This window comes from Bufo gargarizans, chromosome 11, assembly GCF_014858855.1.
Source record: "Bufo gargarizans isolate SCDJY-AF-19 chromosome 11, ASM1485885v1, whole genome shotgun sequence".
Taxonomy (NCBI): domain Eukaryota; kingdom Metazoa; phylum Chordata; class Amphibia; order Anura; family Bufonidae; genus Bufo; species Bufo gargarizans.
The window spans coordinates 26,955,813-26,978,081 of NC_058090.1; the positions used below are offsets into that span (position 1 = coordinate 26,955,813).

General features: G+C 43.6%; 1 protein-coding gene across 2 annotated transcripts in view; it reads left to right on the forward strand.

Annotated features, from left to right (window-relative positions):
- Positions 1 to 6,597: 6,597 nt before the first annotated feature.
- Positions 6,598 to 22,269, forward strand: part of LOC122922093 (tumor necrosis factor alpha-induced protein 2-like) — a 53,349-nt gene continuing 37,677 nt past the window's right edge. Inside the window, exons 1-3 of one of the 2 annotated variants that reach the window (XM_044272566.1) lie at positions 6,598 to 6,696; positions 13,111 to 13,209; positions 14,877 to 15,028. In XM_044272566.1, coding sequence (XP_044128501.1) covers positions 14,887 to 15,028 — 142 coding nt within the window. In that variant the 5' untranslated portion in view covers positions 6,598 to 6,696; positions 13,111 to 13,209; positions 14,877 to 14,886. Of the gene's footprint in view, positions 6,697 to 13,110; positions 13,210 to 13,777; positions 13,817 to 14,876; positions 15,029 to 22,269 lie in introns of those variants that run through there. The other variant, XM_044272565.1, reaches the window with a different exon arrangement.

A 22,269-nucleotide genomic window follows, 5' to 3' on the forward strand; every position in this document is an offset into this window, starting at 1 on the left:
CCAGAGCTGTATTCACTATTCTGCTAGTGGAGTCACTGTGTACATATATTACTTATCCTGTACTGATCCTGAGTTACATTCTGTATTATAATCCAGAGCTGCACTCACTATTCTGCTGGTGGAGTCACTGTGTACATACATTACTTATCCTGTACTGATCCTGAGTTACATTCTGTATTATAATCCAGAGCTGCACTCACTATTCTGCTGGTGGAATCACTGTGTACATACATTACTTATCCTGTACTGATCCTGAGTTACATCCTGTATTATACTCCAGAGCTGCACTCACTATTCTGCACATATATTACTTATCCTGTACTGATCCTGGGTGACATCCTGTATTATACTCCAGAGCTGTATTCACTATTCTGCTAGTGGAGTCACTGTGTACATACATTACTTATCCTGTACTGATCCTGAGTTACATTCTGTATTATAATCCAGAGCTGCACTCACTATTCTGCTGGTGGAATCACTGTGTACATATATTACTTATCCTGTACTGATCCTGAGTTACATCCTGTATTATACTCCAGAGCTGCACTCACTATTCTGCTGGTGGAATCACTGTGTACATACATTACTTATCCTGTACTGATCCTGAGTTACATCCTGTATTATACTCCAGAGCTGCACTCACTATTCTGCACATATATTACTTATCTTATACTGATCCTGACATATATCCGGTATAATACTCCAGAGCTGCACTCACTATTATGCAGGCTTCAGAGCTGGGAGGTATGGTCAGTTCAGCCCTACTGTCATGGTAACAGCTAGGAAGCCACACAAAATAAGCTAAACCCTCTTCTTCATGATGCAAAATCCAATATAAATATAAATATATTGCACATTCAATGACCCAATAACACGGTGTCGGCATCAGTTTAAATCATTTAAAAAAAAAAAAATCCATATGCAGTGTCTGTACTTTACGAAAGGCCATATCCATTAATGGCGAGTCCATGTAGGCCAGTCAGACAGTAACTGAGGTGGAAAACTGGCGTGCCTATATGCTCGGTGGCATTTCGGGGACACACATACCTTTTATAAGACATGCGCTGTGACACACGCTGTGTGTTTAAATAGCATAGATACCTAATCCAATTGAAAATGTAATCAATATAAAACCATTCACAGAGCGAGATGCTCCGTATACAAAACTGCCAACACACTGCACAACAATCTATGGGAGGAGTAATACCAGGCAATAAGGGGCAAAACACCAGACTCCGTGCCTGCTGCATCTTCCAAAAAACATTAATAACTCCCCCAAACAAATTCAGCAAAAATTGCAAAATGACCCATAAATACAAAAAAAACTAAAACAAAGACCTGTCACACCAGCCTATGGATTAAACCACAATCATTTCTTGCTGCCCTTGTTGCAGGTGTTGGTGGCAGCGTCACTATGCCCGTATGGGTTACGTGGGTGTGTAGAGATCAGCAGGACCTCTGCCAACTGATATATATTGTAGGATCGGCTTTAGGAACATGGAGAATTGTAAATGCAGCTCTGAAGTATAATACAGGCTGTCTCTCCAGATTAGTACACGATAAGACATACAAGATATTTACAAAATGACTTAAAATCAGGGATGTTAAATTTGAGGATCTCCAGCTGCTGCAAAACTACTACTTCCAGCATGCACGGAGAGCTGTAGGCTGCCAAGGCATGATGGAGGTTGTAGTTTTGCAACAGCTGCAGGGCCACAAGTTTGACATCCCTTGTCCAACCTTTTTATTTTTTTTCAAACCGCACAGAGTGGCTGGACCCCCGATGGGGATCGTACTTACCTGGTCCCCGCCACTGGGTTTGAGCTCCATTGCTCCACCTCCGGCTCTGCAGGTCCCGGGGCTCCCAGCATCAACAAGTGGCTGCTGCAGCCGATGATTGGCCACAGCAGTGACATGACAGTAACCTGCGGCATGTAGCCCAGTGACTTGCCACAGGTGACAGGCCACCACTGCTGCCAGTCATTGGCTGCAGCAGTCATGTGCCCAGTGTCGATAGGACGTGGATACTGGGAGACCAAGGACCTACAGTGGAGCGATGGAGATGGAGCCCAGCAGCAGGGTCCAGGTAAGTAAGTAATCATCAACCGCAGGTCTGGAAAAAAAATTGGACAACCCCTTTAATATTTCATGTGGACTGTAATAGCTTTAATAACATAATAGCATTATGTAAAAATGAAGAGGGAAATGGGAGGAATCGACCTTAAAGGGGTATTCCGGATGTTACAATTTTATCCCCTAACCTGCGACTATTAGATCGGTGGGTGTCCTAACACTGGAAACCCTGCCAATAACAAGAACGGAAATCCCATACACCTCGGAGCCCCCACCCCAAATGAACAGAGCGGCTGGTCAAACATGCGAACTGCCGCTCTGATAATCTTTATGGGAGTTCCGGAAATAGACGAGCACTGTAATAATAGAGACGAATGGAGCGGCAGTGAACGTGCTCGATCTGCCAATCATTTCAGGGGGCTCTGAGGGATACAGGGTCCTCATTCTCACGATCAGTGAGGGTCCCTGCCGTAGAACCCTCACCAATCTAATGGTTATTTCCTCTCCTGCAGATAGGAGATAACATGTAACAGTCGGAATACCCCTTTAGCCACCAATCTCTTTTCCAAATCTTAACAAAATAATAAATAAAATGTGACATTTGCAGAAAAGTGAACAATTCTATAGCATTAATCTGGTTATGAAGATGATTTGATTGCAAAACTGTTGTGGTCCTTTGTTCACATGGTCCAGGAACGGAACGGTTCTAGGAACCTACAGAAATGATGTGGCGGCGGCTTCACGTATAAACTACAGGTGAGGTTATAGTCGATAACTGCTAAAATGGGAAACTCCAGTGGAAACCACAAGCTGCATGTGACCCCTTTAAATCACACCCCGAAATATAGACTCCAAACCCGACCCCCTAAAAAAAAAAAGACCTTAAACCCCTAAAGAAATACAAAGCCAAAAACATATCCTGCAATTACTTAAAGGGGTTATCCAACCCCTATAATGCCCCCCCAAATGCCCGGGCCCCTCACACAGATTGTGCTTACCTCACTCGTTCACATCACAGCCGCCTGATATTGGCTGACAACCCCCCCCCCCCCCCCGTATGTTTTCATCCACACAACAGGGAGATGCAGAGGCATTGTAGGGGTTGGATTACCCCTTTAACTCTCATCACATATACATATTGTTAAAGGGATCATCCCACGAAATGTGTTTAATGCCTATGCGCAGGATTACTTCTATAGAACTGTGTATAGGGAATAAATATTTTTCATGTGATAACCACTTTAATGGGAAAATCCCTTTCAGAATGACGTGCAAGTTGACTTTACATTCCAGGATAAAACACAATTTCTATGCAAAATAAATAAATAAATGAAGTTTGCTTTTTTTCCCCATTGGGAACAGTGCCCCTCAAGTTCATGGACTGTGTTCCGTATTGCAGCTGGTCCAACTAAAATATTCACAGCTCGTGAACAAAAGAGGTGCCGTTTCTGGTACTAAAAAAAGAGAAAAAATAAACATTTAATCTTCTGATCACATATAATACCATAATACCCTAAAACCTCCAAAGAGGAACTTCTCCTGCAGGTTGTCCGAATACTATGGCAGCCCAAGGGGATGGATCTGATAAGGCCATTATTACAGGACATAACAGCATTGTCAAAGCAGTAAATGCAAAATCAGTATATAAACTAATATTGCATTTGATATGATAAATATGAGGTTCTTAGCAAATATATTTTGATAAAAAAGAAAAAAAAAAACAAGAAAAAAAAAAAAAACTGTACCCACCCACAACGGCAAGGTGACCTCAATCCAGGCAGAAACCTACTCTATTTAAAGGGTTGTGCAGCCAGTATATATTGATGACATATGCTCAGAATAGTAGTAATAAAGGACCGGCACTCACTCTTGAAGTCTTGCAAATGTTTCTTTATTGCCACATAGCTGTATCTGTGATGCGTTTCAGCATAACAGTAGATTTATGCTTGCAAAATCTGTCTTTCATGCAAGTGGATGTCTCACTAACATACAGCAAGCCACATGGACATTTAAGGATGTAAATAATGAATGTACTATCACATGTGAAAAAAACACGTATAGGTACGGTATTTGTTCTCCTGTATGTGGGTTTATCACACTAGAGCAGAGAATACATCCTAGGTGCCTTGTTTGGGAGTGAGGAAAACACTTTGTTCTGAAACTTCTCTACCTGTGGATAAGATTTTTTCATAATATTCCAATGTTTATTAATAAACATGAATGGTACTTGATTATGAAAGGAATATGAGATTTTTTATCATCAGTCTCTGTCTTAGGACAATGGCCATTCTTTCTTTCTATTCCATTAATAAATGTTTAGGGCATCTTCTTTCCCTAAATTTAGTGGTCATCTCTTGCAGTCCAATTTCACGATCCGCAGGGTCACAGACTATACGTCTTATTCACCGATACTGGGAATAAGGGAAGGATTTCTTTGTAGATACAGGGCGAGTGGTCCCATGCCGACAATCGATCCGATTGGTTAGTCTGTGCACCGCCATCAGCAGCAAGTGTCAGCTGTATGCCATGGCAACCGGACGCTTTGCAAAGTCGTCCGGTGTTGCCACCTACACGAAATCTGGTAGTATTATACTTTGCAACGCAAGAGCATTGCAAAGTATAGTAGAACCATCAGCCCCACTGGATCTTCAAGATCCAAGAGGGAACTGATAAAAAAAAAAAAAAAGTGAAAATAATAAAAGTAAAAATAAATTTATAAATATGTAAATTAAATTTTTTTATTGCCTTTTCCTATTAAAAAAAAAAAAAAAAAACACATTAGGTATCACCGCGTCCGTAACGACCATCTCTATAAATATATCACATGATCAACCCCATCCAATAAACACCATAAAAAATAAAAATAAAAAGTGTGTAAAAAATAAATAAAAACTTGTCACCTTACATCGCAAAAAGTGCTACACCAAGCGATCAAAAAGGCGCATACACCCCAAAAAATTAGCCCCTATTTATGACAATCGCACAAAAAATAAAAAAAGCTATGGCTCTCAGACTATGGATAATATATAATATATAATTTTTTTGGTTTCAGAAATGCTAATTATTGTGTAAAACTTAAATAAATAAGAAAAAGTAAACATATTGGGTATTGCCACATCCATAAAGATCCGCTCTATAAAACGGTCACATGGCCTAACCCCTGAACGTTGTAAAAAAAAACTAAAAACTTCCAAAACAGACAATTTTTGGGTCACCTTGTCCCATAAAGTGTAATAATGAATGATCAAAAAATCATATGTACCCAAAAATGGTACCAATAAAAACCTCAACTCTTTCTGCAAAAAACGAGCCCCTGCACAAGACGATCGGCAGAAAAATAAAAAAAACATATGGCGTTCAGAAAATGGACACACAAAAACATAATTTATTTTTCAAAAATGCCTTATTATTTAAAACTGAAACAAAACAAACAAAAAAAGTAGACATATTTGATATCACTGCGTCCGTAACAACCTGCTCTATAAAAATAGCACATGATCTACCCTGTCGGATGAATCTTGTAAAAAATGGTTACATGACATCAACACCTTGTTGTTTAGCGGCTTATTTAAATCTCTTTGTAGTGGGGGTATTTCACTGTTTGATAAAGGCACAGTTTGTGCCGAAACGCGTCACAGATAGATATGTGGCAATGAAGAAACAATGGCAAGACTTCAAGAGTGAGCGTCGGTCCTTTATTGCTACTATTATATGGGACGCCAACCCTAGGACACGTGCACCACCATGCCATATCCGCAGTGCCGACTGACTTACGACATATACTTCCTATCCTCAGAATAGGTCATCAATATCTGATGATTGGGGGGTCCGACTGCCAATCAGCTGTTTGAAGAGAAAGTGTCAGTCTTTAAGATTATACTGCCTGTCGTCTCGCTTGCAGCGGCGGCACAGTGTAATTACAAGTCCTCGTCCCATTCAAGTAACGACCCATTCTGAGATAATCCGTAGTGTAATCTTGAAAATAAAGTAACTCGCTGCGCAATCTCTTTAAATAGAGTAGGTTCCTGCCTGGATTGAGGTCACCTTGTCGTGGTAGGTGGGCACAGATATTTTGTGATCAAAAGTTATTTGCCAAGAACCTCAAGTTCATTTATTATATCAAATGCGATATTAGTTTATATATTTTTAGATTTTGCATTTTAGTGCTTTGGGAGTTATATCCTGTTTTCTTCATTATTTGTGGCTATGTGCATCCGTGTATCAATTTATCATATGGTGCAAGATGTGTTTGTCATTTTTGTGTCTTTTTTTTGTTAATTCTATTATTACCAATGCTGATAACCAGGGAATTGCCCCTTAAAGCACCTTTTTAAGATGAAGGTTCAGGGTAAGTTCCTGCTCCGGCCATCCCCGTGCAGCAGATTTTGTCGATGGATGGACCATGCTGTCTTTTGCTATTCAAATGACCTGATGATAAAACTCCTGTGTATATACGGAAGTATGTCAGAAGGTTAGAAGGATCTAAGATAGGGAAGAGGAAGCAAATTTCTATTTCGCAACCCAGTTTAACCTAACGTCTCCTACCTAGAACTGGTGAAGCCACGAACCCAGGGGTGTACCACCAAAGAGGCCAGGTGAGGCGATTGCCTCAAGCAGCAACAGGTAGGGGAAAGAGGGACGCAATGGGCAATGAGCGCTTTTATTGTGGCAAAGGGGTTAGGTAAAGAAATTTGCATTGGGGGGGACGCAGTTTCAGTTTTCGCTTCAGGCAGCAGAAAGGCTAGGTGCGCCCCTGCAGGAACCGCACTTGTACTAAAATCATACAATCTAGTTGATGCAAAACCCTTTCAGTTTTCTTCTTTCCCAAGATTCCCATCCTTATCTGCTCCGACATCAGCCGTACACATTACATAGGGGGTTTACCTGAAACACATTGAGACGCTGGAGAGAAAAATACTTCCTGTTGAAATCCTCCACCTAGCGATCACTGAGGGTCCCAGTAGGGGTGGGCGATATGGGCTAAAATCTATATTGCGATATAATTTTAAGCATGTGCGATATATAGGGGGTTTAAACTTTTATTTTTATTCAATAACTATTAGCCCCCTTAAGGGCTAGAACCCTTGTCATATTCACCCTAATAGAGCTCTATCAGGGTGAATAGGACTTTACACTCTCCCTGCTGCCCTGTGCGTTGTGCACACAACAGCAGGGAGCTGACCATGGCAGCCAGCCTCTGATCAGCCCCCCAGCCTCTGATCAGCCCCCCAGCCTCTGATCAGCCCCCCAGCCTCTCCCTCTCATCAGCCCCCTCTGGTAACTCAAACCCACCCCCCCTCCCTCCCTAGTATTAATCATTGGTGGCAGTGGCCACAGGGTCCCCCTCCCCCCCCATCATTGGTGGCAGTGGGCAGTGCGCCCTCCTCCCTCCCTCCCCAGTATTGATCATTGGTGGCAGGGGCCCCCTTCCCCCCCACATCATTGGTGGCAGCAGCAGTTCCGATCGGAGTCCGAGCAGTGTAATGCTGGGGCTCCGATCGGTTACCATGGCAGCCAGGAGTCACGCTACTGAGAAATCCCAGCCATCCCAGCCATTCTTCTCGCTGCCTTTAGAAATATTTCTTGCCTGGTGTACGTGCTAAGATATTGGCATAAGAGAATGTTTACACTCTGCCCAGGAATTTCCCAAAAACAGAATCTGAAAATCGCTTTGTATGCAAACCTACGGTCAGTTGCAAAAAAGGGCCTAACGACATTACACCGACCACTGGTCCTAATGCTGGGACCTAGGGGTGGGCGGTATAGGCGATATGCGATATATTTGTGCCACGATATGGATTTTGTGCATATCTCCTATATCACCGGACTGCGATACGACCACGGAGCGGCAGTTCCGATCGAAGTCCTGGCTGCCATGATATGTCAGTGAGCAGCATTATACTCACATGCACGGTGGCCGCCGGACGCTCCTTCTTCTGTCTGTGCGGCGCATTGCTAATGCTTATAGCATTAGCAATGCGCTGCACAGACCTATAAGAAGGACAGCCCGGCGGCCACAGCGCACGTGAGCTATAAGCATTAGCAATGCACCGCACAGACAGAGGAAGGAGCGCCCGGCGGCCACCGCGCACGTGAGTATAATGCTGCTCACTGACATATCATGGCAGCCAGGACTTCGATCGGAACTGCCGCTCCGTGGTCATATCGCAGTCCGGTGATATAGGAGATATGCACAAAATCCATATCGTGGCACAAATTTATATCGCATATCGCCTATACCGCCCACCCCTAGGTCCCAGCATTAGGACCAGTGTTCGGTGTAATGTCGTTAGGCCCTTTTTTGCAACTGACCGTAGGTTTGCATACAAAGCGATTTTCAGATTCTGTTTTTGGGAAATTCCTGGGCAGAGTGTAAACATTCTCTTATGCCAATATCTTAGCACGTACACCAGGCAAGAAATATTTCTAAAGGCAGCGAGAAGAATGGCTGGGATTTCCCACTGAGCAGGGAGTTGTCTGGTACCGTTCACTGCCGTTTCCTCAGGAAATGTGTTCTGGTTTTAATATAGAAGAATTAATTAACCCCTTCCTCTTGGATAAATTCTGGGCCTTAAAAGGCTTCTACGAGATATTTATATTGCCGGCCTAGCCTCAGGAGAATATGAGATTGGCAAGAGTCTGACTCCCGGCACCCAGTGATCAGGAACATGGCTATTAAAATAACTGACTTTAGACATGTGCCAATATCAGCTAAAGCGAACAGTCTTGGTCTCTTCCGTCTATGTGCCTCTATTTTTGTGAAAAATGAACTTTTATTTTATGCAAATTATCCTCTAGGAGCAATGGGGGTGTGGCTCCTACTCCTAGGCTCCGCTCTCCTTCCTCTGGCCACACCCTCATCATGTAGATTGATAGGGCCAGGCAGGATGATGTGAACACTCAGCATGATGAGGGCGTGGCTAGAGGAGGGGCAACAGAGCCTCTAGGAGTAGGGGCCACACCCCCATTGTTCCTAGAGGCTCATTTGCATAAAACAAAAGTTAATTTTTCACAAAAACAGAGGTACATAAAAAGAAGGGACAAAGACTGTTCGCTTCAGCTGATATTAGCACATGTCTAAAGTCAGCCATTTTAATAATCATGTTAAAGCATACCTGCCAACCGTCCCCGATCTGGCGGAACAGTCCCGGATTGCAGTGGCTGTCCTGGTACGAGGGAGCTATGTCCCTCTTTCTGGCAGCTGTCTCTGCTTCCGTATTACGATGAAGCAGAGAGCCATCATTCCTCCCCCCTGCCCGCTCTCCACACCTCTGGTCTGTGCGGGGGGGCGGGGCCAGCAGTCAGCCTCAGCTCCGCCTCCTCCACAGACCAGAGCAGCCGATGTCCTGCTGCTACTGCTAGAAACAATGCAAATATGTGATCAATTTTATACTGTATGGAAGGTGCCCCTCTATGAGCAGACCACCCCCTGTAGACTGTCAATGTTAGCAGTGAGGTAGGAAAATGGAGAGGGAAGCCTGGCTGGGGACCAGGAATGAGGAGGGGCAGTCATGCTGGGGACCAGTAATGATAAGAGGAGCCATGATGGGCACCAAGAATAAGGAGGTAAATCTTGTTGGAGACCAGGACTTAGAGAAGTAACCCTGCTGGGGACTAGGAATAATATTTGAAGCTATGCTAGGGACCAGGAATGAGATGAGGAACCATACTAGGGACCAGGAATGAGATGAGGAACCACACTAGGGATCAGGAATGAGATGAGGAACCATACTAGGGACCAGGGGCATAGCTAAAGGCTCATGGTTGCTGGTGCAAGAGTTCAGCTAGGGCCCCCCTTCCCTCAGTGCTTTGTGGCCAGGGAAGCATATAGTCATCATGGGCCCGGTAGCGACTGCTACCTTTGCACCCCCTATAGCTACGCCCCTGCTAGGGACCAGGAACGAGATGAGAAGTCATGCTAGGGACCAGGAATTATAGGGGAGCCATGCTGTAGACTAAGAATGATGGCGCCATGTTGAGCTGTGAAAAGGAGGTCACTATAGGGAACGAGAAAGAGAGGGGGAGGCATATGGTCATGTGTGTGGGCTGGAGACTTACAGTACCAAGGCCGGTTTATTAGTCCTCGGTCCAGTCGTATGCACTTTGCTGATGTGATGCCAAGCATGATTTTGGGTTGTTTTTCATTATCAGTCTATTTGGTGGCTCTACGTATTTAATGACCCCATTAGACACTTTAGCCTGCATTCTCTGTATTTTTTTCTTTGAGAGGACCACCCCTACAAAAGACAATATTTGTTTTTATTTTCCTGTATTTTATTACGGAATTATATTAAAGGGGATGTCCGCTCTTTTACAAATGATTGCCTATCCTCAGCATTCATGCGAAAAAAGAAAAACCCCTAAGTATACCTTTAACAACCTTAAAAAAAAAAAAAAAACTTACCTAATTCATGAATACAAGATTTGGCTTTTATCCGTCCTCTGCTGGTTTTTTTGGGGGGTCTTGTACTATTATGAGGCTCAAAAGAGACAAACGATGTTTCAAAACATAACAAGCTCTAACAGATAAGCCGCGAGGAACGTGAGGAGACATTGTTATCATTTTATCCAGAAGTACTGGGGAGAGAGCCAAGCCGGAAAGCCACAACATAAAATATAATAAGAGAAGGCATAAAAGGGTATTCTGGCTGTAGCAAGTTATTTTCCATCCACAGGATAGGGGATAACTATTAGAACTTCCAGGACCTCAACTGGTCAGGAGAACAGGGACCTTAGACCCTGCAAGTCCCCCCAAAATAAGCAGAGTTGCAGGTAGAGCATGTGCACTTCAGCTCTAGTGTTAGTTGAGGACAGCACTCGGCTATTTCCAGAGCTCTGAATGGAGCTGCAGGAGCAGCAGTGCGCAAGCTTGAACTGCCGTTCTATTCATATTGGGGGGCCCTGCAGGGCACAGGGTCTCCATTGTCACCATCGGTGGGGGTTCTACCCATAGATCAAAGAGATTGCAATTCTTTTAAATGGATACTTTTGTTACCCAAGAGTCTACTCCGCCATTTTATCCTTGTTAGGCAGAGTTCACATGTGCCTCGGAGAGTCCGTTTTGGGCCTCCATGCAAAATATAGGACAAAGAAGTCCTGCATTCAGGATTTTTTTTTGCCTGGTAAAATTAATTCCCAACTATAGTCAATGAGGCCCGTCTGGCGCCGTTAGTACCACGTCCACTATTTCTGTTGTTCTCCTATAACGGAGCAAGACAATGGAAATGATTGCGCTAATTAGGAAAAAGCGAATCGACTTCGGATATTTCATAATGATTCGCATAAAACTTTGTTCCAATACTGTACGGAGCAGGAGCCCGGTACAATATTAGAATGTATTGGCTCAGATGAGCAGAAATTATTGCTTCGCGAAGTCTCGTGAGACTTCGGGTAATAACTTCATAAATTAATTTGTACTGTAAAAAAACATTTCTCTCACCTATCCTCCCCTCAAATCATAATTGTTAAAGCATAAAAAAAACATAATGGCTATGCTTCTTCATACAATCATAACAGTAATAGTTGTGTTTGGGCTTCTCTAAAGTCTTTTTCAGCTGCAGCGCTAGATACATTTCACTCAGAAGCAGGGGACGTCCTCCTTCTGCCAGCACTGTACTGCTGTGGCGTCCTTTCCCTTACTTCCCACTAGGTTTCTTTTAATAATTTAGTGCGATAAAAACCAAAGGCAATCCAGGTCTACGCGTTTCAGATCCTACAGTATTGATCCTTACTCATGATAAAAGAGGGATTGTGTGAACTGAGACTAAATAGTGGCCAGCTGAAAACAAACAGGGTCGTCAAAATCAGTCATAGCCACACCTCCGTACAAAATGATTGACCAGAGTAGCAAGAAATCAAATCACCAGCTATACCGAAAACCATAGACCAGATACCTTGGGCTGAAACGAACATAGAAGAAAAGGAGAATTTCCCATAGATTTGTTACAAATGATAATTTATTCAGTGGATCCTCTGCACATTCTTGTCTTAGGAGTCCAGTGGGCGGTCCTACTCAGTGATTGACAGCTATTTTTGAATGTTTGTTCCCTGGGAGAAGGCAGTCAATTACTGATAGTACCGCCCTCTGGACTCCTAAGCATAGAAAGAACAGATGTTGAATAAATTACAAGATTTGCTGATTCATTTGCAAAAAAACTCTCTACTTCTCAGGTTGCTCAAATAAGAGTAAGAACAATTAACCATTTTGCACATCTACATAAAATATTCTACCTCCACTGCAAAAACATCAGCGAGATGAAAAAAAAAAAAAAAAAAAAAGTATGATTATGTGCACATTCTGTAAGGTAAAACTGCCCATCAGCACGATCAACCCTATTAAAACCCATACATGATACGGCTGATACAGTCTTTTTCCTTTATGTAAATTAGAGTCCTGGACCCTAGCCATCAGCATCATCTAACCTGGTTCTACAGTAGCATGCGGGACCACAATAGTATGGCAGTACCACAATTTCAGCGGTAGGCGCAGTAAATATCTGCTCAGCCGGAGCAAATGTGCTGTGCATGCGCCAAAAATTTTGAATGGTTCCAGTTCCGATATGACATTACACACCAGGCTGGTTATTGTTTTATTAACCCTTTAGTAATGTTGGATTGTTACATGTCATTAAGGCTACATGCACACGAACGTTTGTTTCCGTGTCCGTTCAGTTTTTTTTTTGCGGATAGGATGCGGACCCATTCATTTCAATAGGTCAGCAAAAAATGTGGTCCGCATCAGTATATCCATTCCGTAGCCCCGTAAAAAAAAAAAAAAAATAGAACATGTTCTATTCTTGGCTGTTTTAGGCGTTGTTACAATGGATCAGCAAAAAAAATGGATGGCATACGGATGTCATCGTTGTTTTTTTTTTTTTTTTGCAGATCCGCCATTTGCGGACCGCAAAACACATACTGTCGTGTGCATGTAGCCTTAGCCTGTAGTACTAATACAATAAATAAATTAATAGTTTTTAAGGCATTTACATTCTGTAAAAAATCGAATACATTTCCCATAACAGTTTTTTTTGCTTACAGGAAATCAGAGACTGGGTTTCTCCCAATAAGGGAGGGACATTACAGTACAAGAGCTGCTTAGCATTAAGTTTACTTTCAATTCATCCGCAGCATCAGAAGGTGAGGATCCTGCCCTTATCCTTATGTTTTAAAGTATTTTTTTAATGTATATTTTTTTTTATTGTTTAAAAGATGTGATTTATATTGTGAGAGTAGAACACTTGGGGAGATATTTCCACTCGGTTTATACCTCGACTCTAAAAGCGCCGACAATTATTATTCTTATATAAACTAGGAAACGTGAGATTGGACACAGTTCTTAACCCCTTAAAGGCGTTGTCCAGGAGTAGAAAAACATGGTCGCTCTCTTCCAAAAACAGGACCATCCTTGTGCACAGGTTTTGTGCCAATGGAGCTGAACTGCAATACCACACACGACCCATGAACAGGTGTGGGGGCATTTTTGGAAGAAAAGAGCCATGTTTTTTCAAATCCTGCAAAACCCCTTTAAGAATACAGCAAAAAAAATAAAAAATCTTTAGAGTACGGTATTTTTTTTTAGCTCTTGATCCAGTTTTCAAGATGTGCATTATAGTTTTATTTTATTTTATTTATGGCATCACTTCTGTACATATTAGGCTAGGTTCACATGTCCGGTGTTTATTCTGTTTTTTATTTTATTTTTTAGGTTCTGGTCTAGAAACAGAAACATTAAAGGGGTATTCCGGTAGGTCCACAGGATAGGGGATAACTATCAGATAGGTGGGAGTCCTACGGCAATCATTACAATGGGGGCCCCTGCTGCTCCCCTAAAATGACGGGAGTGGCTGGTTACACATATGCGCGGTCGCTCTATTCATTTCTATGGGAGTTCCGGAGATAGCCAAGTTTAGTACTCACCTATCTCCGGAACTCCCATAGAAATGAATGGAGCGGCCGTGAACATGTGTGACTGGCTGCTCTGGTCATTTTATGGGAGCAGCATGTTGCCTGCAGGGGATACAGAGCCCCCTGTCTTGTGATCCAGGGAGGGGGGGTCCCAGCGGTAGGACCCTAAACCTATCTCATAAATATTGCCTCTTTAACACTAATGGCACAAAATGATCCTCATCATGGGTCCGTCAGGTTACTGATATGTGCTGTATTTTGTCAGGAATTTTTTTCAGAATCTGTGATGGAGGTCCCTAACATAACCCCCCACCATAGATGTGAACCTAGCCCAAGCTGTTATTTTATCATGTCATTGGATTTTTATTTTATTTTTTTAAACTTTACATGGTTCTTTGAACACTCTAAATTACTTGTTATAGTTTGCTTTAATTTTTTATGAGTTTTTAATAAAATAAAATAAAAAATAAAAGAATATAAAAGCTGTTCCTTCTCCTGACCTATCTGTATTAGTAACTACTTGCATTCCCCATGTAACAACCATTTTTGGAGCATCTACTCGTATGGTTCTATGTTGTTATTCCTACTAGAAGTTATGAATGAATTACTAGCAATTTGCAATGAAGGTCCAGATGGATGTTACTAGTTGGTGGGGAGGTGTCCCTGCAAAGCCACTGTGCATGGACACCCTCCCAACTGGTAACACTCATCTGGACCTTTGGGGGAAAAGGTCCAGATGGGTGCTGCCAGTGGGGGGGGGGGGGGGGGGTTCGCTGCAGTGGGTGGACAAAAAAACCAAAAACAAGTCTAGCCTACCTGAGTGTAGCCATTCTAAGTGACCTTCTATCCTGGTAGCAATGCATGGGAGAGTGTGACATCTGTTCTGTGATTCATTGTAGCAAATAAATAATGACGGACAGCCGAACACAAAAAAACTGTGCACCGCTTGGAAATGCCTCCGAAGATATCAGCGGACCCAGCTCGTCAGCGACAAAGAAAGGTAGAAGGAATTGGTTCAAGAAATTTTTCCTGGGATCTAAGGCTCCTGAAGGTAAGATATGGCAGCAATGAACATAGGACACTACTACTACTACTACTACTACTACACCCATCATACTCTCATATCCTGTTGTGTGGTCACTGGTTTGGTGCCCCCAGTACCTATAGAAGGACTTTTTGGAAAATATAATTTGTAACCCATGTTAGTGACGTGGTATTGACTTTAGATATCAGTGGGGACAGCCTCATATCGCCCAGCATTTGAATCCCCATTTGCAAGACGTGATTCAGCCTCCATTTTCCACAGAACGCTGCTTTGGCCGCTTTCACACGAGCGGATTTGGAATCCGTATATGGGCTGAATTTTATGTACCAGAATCCGCTGCTGATGTTAATGAATAGAGCTAGAGTTCAGCGAATCCAAACATCCGAAGCGGAATTCAGTCTGAAGTTTAGGAAAAACTCGAATCGACACGACTCCAAATTTTCTTGCGCTTCGTGGTAAAGAACCAGTTTTTCTGAAAATGGCGGCAGCACGTGTTACAAAGTGAAAATAAGAAGCTCGGGAACGCTATATGACCGATAATGCCATGCAGCCAGCCAATCCACGGCTAGCCATACCCGGTGATTAGGGATGAGCGAATCGACTTCGGATTAAACATCCAAAGTCGATTCGCATAAAACTTTTTTCTAATACAGAACGGAACACGAGCTCTGTAAAAGTATTAGAATGTATTGGCTCCGATGAGCCGAAGTTATTGCTTAGCGAAGTCTCGCGAGACTTTGCACAATAACTTCATAAATTAATTTGTACTGTAAAAAATCTTTTCCCGAACTCGGGTTCGTTTCCAAGGTACCAATTGGAACCGAACCAGAGTTCGGGAAATGTTTTTTTAACAGTACAAATTAATTTATGAAGTTATTATTAGTGTTGAGCGAGCATGCTCGGCCGAATACCAGTTAATCTTGAGCATCGCTATGCTCGGCACATGGCTGTACTCGGCCAAGTATCGCATGTGCTCGAGCGCAATGCTAGAGTCTCCTCCCCGCACGTTTTGCGGCTGATAAGCAGCCAATAAACGTGCAGGTAAGTACTGCCCTCACTGTAATGCCATAGCCATGTTGGCTACTGGCATTACCGTGATTGGCTGACCGGAACGCGTCAGAGTGCTATATAGCACCCGATGACGCGTGTTCGGCTCTTTCTAAGTCACGGAGAGCTGAGGATAGAAAGGGACAGAGAATGTAGGGAGTGTAATTGAATTTAATTTTTCTACAAAAACGTTTCAAAGACCCAAAAGTCCTTGTAAGGACTATTGTGCGCGTGAGCAGCAATATATTTTTGCAGCGTAACCTGCGCTAAATTGCTCAGTGTTAGGGAGAGCTGTGCATAGGAAGGGACAGACAGTGTAGGGAGTGTAATAGGAAGATTTTTATACAAAAAACTTTTCAGATTAAGGATTATTGTGTGTGACAACATATATTTTTAGCGCATCCTGCGCAAAATACAGTGTAATAGGCCGCTGCAGACAGTTAAATTATTTGCGCCACATCTCCTGTGTAAAATTGTACGCATCCCTAAAATATCAGTGACATCCAGTACACTTTTTCCGTAGACACTGCGAACTGTGACATTACCTGTGGTACCTGTCCTGTATAACGTTTCCCTATCACAAAATACTTTTTTTGCCCATACACTTCCAAATCCTACGCTACTGTACGTGTGACAGACTTTCAAGCATATATCACATTTAAAATGAAGAAGGCGACCAGTAAGGGACGGGGAAGTGGCCGTGATGCTGATGATCGGGACGCCCGTGTGAAAGAGGCCTTAGTGTTTAATGAGGTGGATGATGATGAGACACAGTTGAGTCAACCGCAATTACTGTCTCAAGAGGTTGATGTAGAGGATGAGACACAGTTGTCAATCACTGAGGTTGTGGTTAGGTCAACAAATCAGGAGGATGAGCAGAGTGAGAAAATGGAAGAGGAGGAGGTGGTGGACGATGAGGTCACTGACCCAGGCTGGGAAGGTGGAAAACAGAGCGAGGACAGCAGTACAGAGGGGGGAGGGATCTGCAGCACTGCAACAGGCTGAGAGGGGCAGTGGGGTGGCAAAAGGGAGAAGACGGGTCACGCCACACAGGCCCGCAGCTGTTCCACGGAGCAACCCCTTGCGGAAATCTCCCTTGCCAGGGGGTAGATGTTCCACAGTATGTCGCTTTTTTATGGAAAGTGCAGACGATAAAAGAATAGTAGTTTGCAACCTGTGCCATACGAAAATGAGCCGGGCGTGAACACTAGCAACTTCACCACCACCAGCATGATCCGCCACATGGCATCCAAGCACTGTAATAGGTGGGACAAACGCCTGGGTCCACAATCTGTGCCTGCTGGTCACACCACTGCCTCCTTTTCCCCTGTGTTACATGCTGGCCAATCCCCTGTTGAAGGCACAGGCCCGGATGCATCCCATCCTGCACCTGGACCTTCGCAAGCACCATCAACGACCACATCCATAGCGTGTCCTTACCCCAGGCATTTGAACGCAAGCGCAAATACCCAGCCACCCACCCACAGGCCATAGCACTAAATGCACAACTTTACAAATTACTGGCCCTGGAAATGTTGCCATTTAGGCTTGTGGACACTGAGGCCTTCCACAGCCTGATGTCGACGGACGTCCCTCGTTACGCAATCCCCAGCCACCACCATTTTTCACGGTGTGCCATGCCCGCCTTACACCAACATGTGTCCCGTAACATCACACGTGCCCTGACCAACACAGTTACTGGGAAGGTCCACTTAACCACGGACACATGGACAAGTGCATTCGGCCAGGGACGCTACATTTCCCTGACGGCACACTGGGTGAACGTTGTGGAGGCCGGGACCGAGTCGTACCCAGGGATGGCACAGGTGCTACCGACGCCAAGGATTGCAGGCCCTACGTCAATCAGGGTTTCCGCCAGCACCTACGTTAGTGGCTTCAACCCCCACTTCTCCTCCTCCGCCTCCTCCTCCACCTCCGAATTATCCATATGCAGCACCAGTCAGTCATCAGTTGGTAGCTGAAAGCAGTGTAGCACTGCAGTGGAGAAGCTGCAACCGGCCGTGCTGAATCTGATATGCTTGGGGGGTCAAACAGCACACTGCCGCAGAGCTGTGGCAGGGGATAAGGGACCAAACTCAGCTGTGGCACTCGCCACTCAACCTAGAACCAGGCATGGTTGTGTCTGATAATGGCAGTAACTTGGTGGCTGCTTTGGAGCTCAGCAAGCTGACACACATCCCATGCCTAGCCCACGTGTTCAACCTTGTGGTTCAGCGATTTCTCAAAACCTTCCCCAATTTGCCTGAGCTACTGGTGAAGGTGCACCGCGTGTGCGCACATTTCCGCAAGTCATGACAGCTTCTGCCGGTCTGTCAACACTGCAGCAGCACTTGAAATTGCCAGATCACCAGCTGCTGTGCATCGTGAGCACACGCTGGAACTCCACGTTCCACATGTTGGCCAGGCTTTGTGAGAAGCAGAGGGCAGTAGTGGAATACCAGCTGCAACATGGTCGTCGCCTTTCAAGTCAGCTTCCGCTCTTCACAAGCGACGAGTGGGCATGGATGTCTGACCTCTGTGAGGTTTTAAGAAACTTTGAGGAATCACAGATGGTGAGCGGCGATAACGCTATTATCAGCTTAACCATCCCACTTCTGTGTCTACTCAAACAGTCGCTGCTCACAATTAAGGATGACGCCTTGCATGTGGAAGAGGTGGAAATGGGGGAAGAAATTACACAGGGTGATTGCCAGAGCACCCGCAGTTCGTCTTCTCAACGCGAATTGGACGATGAAGAGGAGAAGGAGCAGGAGACGGTTGCCTCCACTACAGAAGGTAGTACCCATGGAAGTTTAATTCCTCTGTTCTGCTTGGGTGGGCAGAAGAAGAGGAAGAGGATGAGGAGATTGAGAGCGATCCTCCTGATGACAACAGCAAAGTCTTACCAGTTGGCACTCTGGCACACATGGCTGACTTCATGTTAGACTGCCTTTCCCGCGACCTGCGCATTATACGCATTTTAGACAACACGGATTACTGGTTGTTCACCCTTCTCGACCCCCGCTACAAAGAGAACTTCTCGTCTCTCATTCCTCTGGTGGAGAGGATGAGCAAAACGGAGCAATACCAGAAGATCCTTGTTGAAAAATTGCTCCAAAAACTTCCATCTGACAATGCTAGCAGCAGAGTCCGTAGTTCCTTGGCCAACCAAGAAGGGGAGACAAGGGGTACACAAAGTAGTTCCAACAGAGGCAGGGCAACACCCTCCAAAGTCTGGGACAGTTTTATGGCATCCCGCAAGCACCCTCACACTGAATCGTGGTCTAGTGTCACAAGGAGGGAAAATTTTTTGAAGATGGTGAAGGAGTAGATAGCAGACCATGTCAGCATCCTCAATGATCCCTCAAAGCCTTACAACTACTGGGTGTCCAAGCTAGACACATGGCATGAACTGGCACTTTACGTGTAGCTGGCCAGCTAGGTTACTAGTATAGCTTATATGTGTATACAGCTAAACCTGCTAATCACCTTAATACAGTACCTATGTTTATGTGTTAAAGACAAAAGCAGAGTTATTTACTGTGACATCATGTTTTGGATGTCATAACTGTTATATTTTGTGTTCACACAAGCAGAAAAAGATAATATGCATTTAAGATTCATTTTGTAGTGTAAGGTAAGCTCAGTGACACAGCAGAAACAACAGAAAGCATAGTGTTAATCTGTTGTTACTGGGCAGAAGTCTAGATCAATCACAGCCAGCTTCTCATACAGCGAGCGTTTACACCAATCACAGCCAGCCCCACACACAGCCTGTCTGGAAATTCCCCCAGCTCCTGCTGCTAGAATCATTATTCACCAAGGACAGGAGCTGAAGAGACATTCACTCCCACTGAGAGCTGAGTTTTATGGGAACAAGAGGCCAAATTAGGTAGTTAAAACAGTTATATAATGTTCCTGTTGATAGTTTTGTGATTAGAACTGTACTGGGTGGGCCATTGATATGGACACACCTTAATAAAATGGGAATGGTTGGTGATATTAACTTCCTGTTTGTGGCACATTAGTATATGTGAGGGGGGAAACTTTTCAAGATGGGTGGTGACCATGGCCATTTTGAAGTCGGACATTTTGAATCCAACTTTCGTTTTTTCAATAGGAAGAGGGTCATGTGACACATCAAACTTATTGGGAATTTCACAAGAAAAACAATGGTATGCTTGGTTTTAACGTAACTTTATTCTTTCATTAGTTATTTACAAGTTTCTGACCACTTATAAAATGTGTTCAATGTGCTGCCCATTGTGTTGGATTGTCAATGCAACCCTCTTCTCCCACTCTTCACACACTGATAGCAACACCGCAGGAGAAATGCTAGCACAGGCTTCCAGTATCTGTAGTTTCAGGTGCTGCACATCTCGTATCTTCATAGCACATGTAGATGATGGTCTTATAAGTCTAAAGTCTACAGAATCTGCAATGAAACTAGTGAAAGAAAGCCAAGAGTTATGCGCAAGAAGAAACCTGCGCCTTCACAAATTCATCTCAAACAGAGAGGTACTGAAATCCATCAGTGACTCTGAACATGCAGCAACAATGAAGAATGTACAGTAGATCTCAATTAGGATCATCTTTCAGTTCAGAACGTACTTGGATTGGGATGGAATGTAGAGAACGACAAGTTCGTCTTTGAAGTATCTATAGAAGAGAAAGTTGCTACTAGACAAACTATTCTTTCCGCAGTGGCTTCTATATTCGATCCATTGTGATTCTTGGCCCCAGTAATCCTCAGAGCAAAATAAATACTGCAAGAATTATGCAGACAGAAGTTGGGATGGGATGAGCCCATACCTGAAAATTTTAGACCAAGGTGGGTGAGTTGGATAAGAGACTTGCAAAACTTGAGAGAAGTTCAGATACCCAGATGTTTTGTACCTCATGATTTTGGAAAGTACAAGAAAATAGAACTTCATCACTTTTCATATGCCAGTAGTTATGGTTATGGTCAGTGCTCCTACATCAGAATGATAGGAGAAGAAAAGATACTCTGTGCCCTGGTTATGGGGAAGGCCAGAGTTGCACCTACCAGTATTCAGACATTACCAAGACTTGATCTGACAGCAGCCGTAGTTTCAGCATGAGTAAGCAAATTTCTGAAAGAATTGGAATTGAAAATAGATGAATATTTTTGGACAGACTCACAAGTTGTCCTAGGATACATAAACAACGAAGCTCGAAGATTCCATATCTTTGTCGCCAAAAGAGTTGAAAAAATTTGGGAAACAACAAATCCGGAACATTGGCATCACGTTGACACAAAACATAACCCAGCAGATCATGCTTCAAGAGGCCTGAATGTAACTGTATTGAAAAATTAAAACTGGTTCACCGGTCCAGAGTTCCTTTGGGAAAAGGAAATCACGCCCAGTAAAGGTTGCACAGAATTGTCTATAGGTGATCCAGAAGTAAAAGTTGTACAAACATTGAGCACTGCTGCCAAGTGTCAAAATGACATACTTGAAAGACTAGCCAGATGTTCAAAATGGAATACAGTCATAAACGTAGTAGCTCGAATTCAACGTTTGGCAAAGGGAATCAGAAAGAAGGAATTGTTGAATGTAGAAGAAAGAATGAAAGCTCAAGAAGCAGTCATAAGACTCATTCAACAGAGATTCTACAGTGAAGAGTTGAAAAGTCTTAGTCAAGAACCTAAAAGGCGTCCAAACAACCACCCATTGTGCAAGCTTAATCTTGTTCTGCAGGATGGTATACTGAAGGTGGAAGGGAGACTGGAAAATGCATCGTTACCTAGCAGAGTGAAGCATCCAGCAATTCTACCCCAAAACTCTACCTTCACAAGATTGATTATAGATCACTACCACAACATATCCTTGCATCAAGGAAGAAGCTTTACCCAAAGCTGTTTGAGAGAAGGTGGTTACTGGATTGTGAAAGGAAGCAAAGTTATAGCAAAGTATATAAGTAAATGTGTAGCCTGCAGAAAGGCACGTAGACCTACAGAAGAGCAAAGAATGGCAGATTTACTGGCAGATCGTGTAAACCCATCACCACCATTTCTTTATAGCGGAATGGATTGTTTTGGCCCATTCATCACCAAACAGAACCGCAAGGAGTACAAGAGATATGGACTAATATTTACATGTCTGAGTTCCAGAGCGATTCACCTGGAAATGTTAGAGGATATGTCAACTGATGCATTCATCAAAGCCTTGATATTT